The sequence below is a fragment of the Phragmites australis genome, chromosome 17 (assembly GCF_958298935.1).
Source record: "Phragmites australis chromosome 17, lpPhrAust1.1, whole genome shotgun sequence".
NCBI lineage: Eukaryota > Viridiplantae > Streptophyta > Magnoliopsida > Poales > Poaceae > Phragmites > Phragmites australis.
The window spans coordinates 15,391,694-15,396,801 of record NC_084937.1 but is presented as its reverse complement, the minus strand read 5'-3'; the positions used below and the strand labels follow the sequence as shown (position 1 = coordinate 15,396,801).

At 48.7% G+C, this 5,108-nt stretch overlaps 1 protein-coding gene across 1 annotated transcript; it reads left to right on the top strand.

Moving 5' to 3' along the window:
• On the top strand, positions 1-868 carry LOC133896910 (uncharacterized). The gene is made up of 4 exons (XM_062337543.1): positions 1-77; positions 160-185; positions 303-548; positions 645-868. Exons 1-4 carry the CDS (start codon positions 1-3, stop codon positions 866-868), a joined length of 573 nt encoding a protein of 190 aa, XP_062193527.1.
• The last annotated feature ends 4,240 nt before the right edge of the window (positions 869-5,108 follow it).

Below are 5,108 nucleotides of genomic sequence, written 5' to 3'. Positions count from 1 at the left end.
ATGGAGGGCCACAATCGGTTGTACAACGACTACTTTGCAGACTCCTCGGTGTACCCTGACTACATTTTTCGTCGCAGGTAACATTGTACATTGGGGTATTTGTGTCAAAGTGGTACGTATGTATGATGTGTGAAGTAGTAATGGTCGGTTGTCGTGCAGGTTCAGGATGAAACGTGACCTGTACTGTAAGATTGTGAAGGAGGTTGAGGACCATGACCCGTGGTTCCAGTAAAGGAGGAACGCTGCAGGAGAGCTTGGGCTGTCATCCTTGCAAAAAGTAATTGCGGTTTTCCGTATGTTAGCATACGATGCTCCTGCAGATTCTCTCGACGAGTGCCTCCGGGTAGGGGAGAGCACCATCATTGAGAGCATGAGGCGGTTCGTGCGTGCTATTGTCGAGGTGTTCGGTGACGAGTACCTCCGTGCTCCGAATGAGGAGGACACTGCTCGATTGCTGGATATGAACCAGCGTCAAGGGTTCCCCGGGATGCTTGGAAGCATTGATTGCATGCATTGGAGGTGGAAGAACTGTCCCACGGTGTGGTCTGGTTCTTTCAGGGGCCATGTCAATGCACCGACTATCATTCTAGAGGCCGTAGTGTCGTAGGACCTATGGATTTGGCATGCCTTCTTCGGAATGCCAGGTTCATTGAACGACATCAATGTGCTCCACCGGTCACATCTCCTCGACAACCTTGCTGCCGGTGTAGCACCCAAGGTACACTACTCTATTAATGGACACCATTACACAATGGGGTACTATCTTGCAGACGGCATCTATCCGGAGTGGGTGACGTTTGTGAAGCCCATACAAGCTCCAGTTGGCAGGAAGCGGCAACACTTCGTGGTGCAGCAGGTGGCTGCATGAAAGGATGTTGAACGGGCATTTGGAGTCTTGCAGTCTCGATTTCCCATAGTCCGTGGAGCTACGAGGTTCTAGGATCAGGAGACCCTGAATGACATAATGACGGCCTGCATTATCATGCACAACATGATAATTGAAGATGAGAGACCGGAAGGGGAAGTCGAATACGTGTACGAGGGTTCGGGCGAGGACGCGGTGCTGTCCCACGAACCAACCCCCCACTTTAAGCATTTATGCAAAGGTACGGGCGAATTAGAAGCCGATCGGCTCATCATCAACTCCGGGACGACATAGTTGAGCATCTTTGGCAGCTCCACAGAGGAGAGTAGGCCACACCTCGAGTACTTTGACGAAATAAATGTAATATGTTTGGACGTAGTTATCTTTTCGCATTTCGTACTTCCGTAGATGCTTGTTGCTAAATTTCTATCAGTTGTATTAAAAATCCACAATCAGTGTTCCTAATGAAAATGTTCTACGAGGGTTCCTAACGGCATGTATCAAATCGAAATGGCATCATCCAGGAGCATCTGCCCACCATGTGAAACAACATCATACAGGCAACCATCCAGGCAAGCAGCCCTGCACACCGTGTCAATGCACATCATCGAGGCAACCATCCAACGAAACATCCAGGCAAGCATCCAAGGCATCATCGAGGCAAGCATCCAGGGCATCATACAGGCAACCATCCAGACAGCATCCAGGCGCATCAGCCCTGCACAGCATGCCGAACACAATGCTGCATCTTCAACCAGTTCCAGAAATAGATGCAGACCAAAATGGCAAGAGCAATGCTGATAGTTGTAGAAACCATATCTTGGTGTACTTTAAACAGCAGGACAACATTGACAATACTCACCTGTATGCAGTGGAACCGAAGAAAATGTATGAAACATGACTGCAATTCAATTACTTGAAGTTCAAAGGTACTATGGAAATGAAGAAAATGTATCACATAGCTGAAAAATTTCTGAACTCAAAGAATACAGGAACCTGCATATTAAAGTACTTAGTGAAACATGTCTTGATATTGTCTGGCAAGCCTCAAGGGGCAAATGCAGCACGACGAGCAACAATAATGCTTTGGCGCAGGCTCTTGTAGTATGCCTGCTGGTCCTCATCCATCTGCGAAATGTCCATGTTCATTATCTCCCTCTCCTCCTTGATATTTTCCCTCTCCTCCTTGACCTTTTCCAGCTGCACACGCTCCTCCTCAAGGCGTAACCTCTGCTGCTCAATTCGAAGCATCTCCGCAAATCGCTCAGCTCGTTCCTTCTCAAGTTTCTCCTTCATTGCAATTTGTCTGTAAAACATCTCTAGCACGGGTGTTGAGGCCGAGTTCGATGAAGATGAACCACGAGCGAGCTCCTTCGCCTTGTTGCGGCCTGCTGGCGGCTTCTGCCGGGTGCTAGCACTGGTAGGAGTGGCAGCAGGCCCGTCCCCTTCGTTGATGCCGGGAGAAGACTCCCCGTGCTGTGTAGATGCCGGGCTTCCCACTAACGCCGTCTTCTGCTTCTTGTGAGACGCCTCCGATTGCCATTTCAGATGATGACGTAACTCCACCCAGCAAGGCAGCAACGTGAACTCCTTCTTTTCCACTATTGGAACATTTGACATGCCGCCGCAATCTGAAAAGGGAACAAGTCCGTAGTTATTCGACGCATTCACTGCAGAGAACGTACACGAAGCACATTAATGTTGCTTATCGTGTCTGGCTTCGTCATCCCACTCCTCCTATTACGAAGGGCCTTAGCATAGTGGCCGCAAAACCACTGCACCATGCCGTTGATGAAGGTCCACCTTCCCTGCAGAGACTTCTTGTTGCGTGTGCTATGGAAGTCCTTGTGCTCGTGGTAAAATGTCTCGATCCTCTGCCAGAAAGCCCCCATACTCTAGTTGCTCCCCACCACGGGATCCATACTCACGTTTAGCCATGCCTTCACAAGATGAAGGTCCTCATGGATGGTGTAACTGCTTCCACGACCACCTGCAGCTGGTAAATCTTCCTGTCCTTCCGGTTGCTGCTCTTGTGCCAAAGGAGGCTGGGTCCCAAAGATGTCATCCTGGGTAGGCGGCACAACATCATCCCAAGGAATCTCATCTTCGTCACCACGAAGAAATGGGGCGTACTCCATAGTGTCCTTGCAATGCGTGACAAACACGATGATATACAAGAACCCGGCCCATTAGTTGACAAAGACAGTACCCATTCAAAGTTAACCAACAGTAGATTCGATTATCGGAGTACAAACCACCAACTAGTTCGGCCACTACACTCCACAATGCTTTACCACATACCCTACAACAGAATACATGATGCGCTTCACTGAAGACGCCAAGACCTATCAGATTCTACGGACATGGACTCCACTGAATCTCCACATAGCAGGTCATCGGGGCTCCAATTGTGAGGAACCGTCCAAATATTATTCTAATTAATCATCAGGAGGATCATTATTCATAATCACAACCTCGACGATTAACCAGAATACCATTCCGGTAGTCCCGGCACGTGTTTTGTGCCCAGGATCGGTACACATGCCTTCCAACTCAAATATCACAACACAGTTTAATAGAGAGCAAGTAATTAAGCTGTATTACAATACTTAAACATGCAGCTGCTTCCATAATTTACAACAAAAGAGGAACAACAACAACTATGCAGCGGAAGATAAACCTATACAACAAAAGAGTATGGAGCCGTATGCCCTTAGGCTCCATACCAAAAGCACCGGAGTTCGGAGTAGAAGGTGCTACTCCTGCCCGCCACCCTGATCGGCAGGCACAAAGTAGCCGAACACTGCCTCTTCCTCGCCAACCTGCGAACCTGAAAGCAACTTAAGGGCAGCACCCCTTAGTACGAAGGTACTAGCAAGTCTTACACAGTATGAGTATATATATTCTCGACTCCAAGGATCATGCATTTAAAGCTGTAGCAAGGATTAAGACATGTTTAAGTTCATTAAGCGGTAAGCAACCTAGACTCTAGGTGTAAGCAACTGACTTAACCAACCACCGACTCAAACCCTGCCAACCAACTGGTCAGAACAGATATATGAACAACAAGTGTATAAAAGCAAACCATTCCCACCAAACCACCAACCACATACCGACCAAACCACCCCAATCCAACCATGCCACAACCCACATCGAAACTCTACGACCAAAACATGGTCGCTCGGTGGAGATAAGCGATAGCGATGCTCATGACCGAGAACGCGGCAGTTCGAACTGATTATACACCCTGCAGGGGGATACTCCTGGACCCACACGACACAGGGACCATACGGCTTGTGCCACCCGCTAAGATGCACATAAGGGGGTACCCGTGACAACCTTTCCCAACCAGGCCCAACCATGTGGATCAACCATAGCTCGGCACGGCGGTATTAGAACTACTCCCCGAGCAAACTAATACCGCTAAAAGCCCGAACTCAAACCGGACTCACACCGTCTATGACGAGGCCCACATGACCACGTCTGCGAAGGTAATCAGCTCGCCTACCATTATATCAGCATGTGGTGAGTAAGGTAAGTGCTAAAGCCGACTACACCGACGGTCGGTGCTTAACCGGTACAAGCGGTCTACGGTATCCGGGTTCCCTCCCCGAACTGCCTGAGGACTCCTCGTGAGCAGATGACACCCCTAACACCGCCCACACCTCGTCTCAACTCACCACTCACCAAACCGACTCATCATCAACACAACCATAAGTGTGAACAAGTAATAAGCCCTAGGCTCGCGACAACAGTGGACGCCGTCGTTGACTTCTACCGGAAAGCCTAAGTACCACTAAGCATAGCGAACTATAATTAGACCTCGACGACACCACTAGGCTCCAAGGAATAACACATGACACGTGACCGAAATGGGAGAATGCATCGGCATAGGTTCTACCCAACTCGGTACCCGACACATGTAATGTATACATAAGCGTAGATAACATATTAGATTTTGAATTGACACGGTGCAATATGATAGATGCTTGCCTTGCTGCCCTGGATCAGAAAGGTGGGGCGCCTCACGATCGCCCACGGCCTCCGGGATCGACGGATCGGCGTTCACTATAGAGAGCAACGCGTGCAATGTAATGAGCATGTATGAAATGCGACCATATAAGAAAAATATGCTCCACAATACATGACAATATTTTTCCTAGATCGCACTGTCCAAAACAAGAGTTTTCCAAATGGTCTCACAACTTTCGAACATGGCATTGACTATTTGTGCTTTAACTAA

Bases quoted from the DNA above. Each gene is read 5' to 3' on its own strand.
- LOC133896910 (XM_062337543.1), top strand. From the start codon at position 1: ATGGAGGGCCACAATCGGTTGTACAACGACTACTTTGCAGACTCCTCG. The intron at 78-159 runs GTAACATTGTAC...GTTGTCGTGCAG, and splicing joins GACTACATTTTTCGTCGCAG to GTTCAGGATGAAACGTGACC. The intron at 549-644 runs GTTCTTTCAGGG...TCGGAATGCCAG, and splicing joins CTGTCCCACGGTGTGGTCTG to GTTCATTGAACGACATCAAT.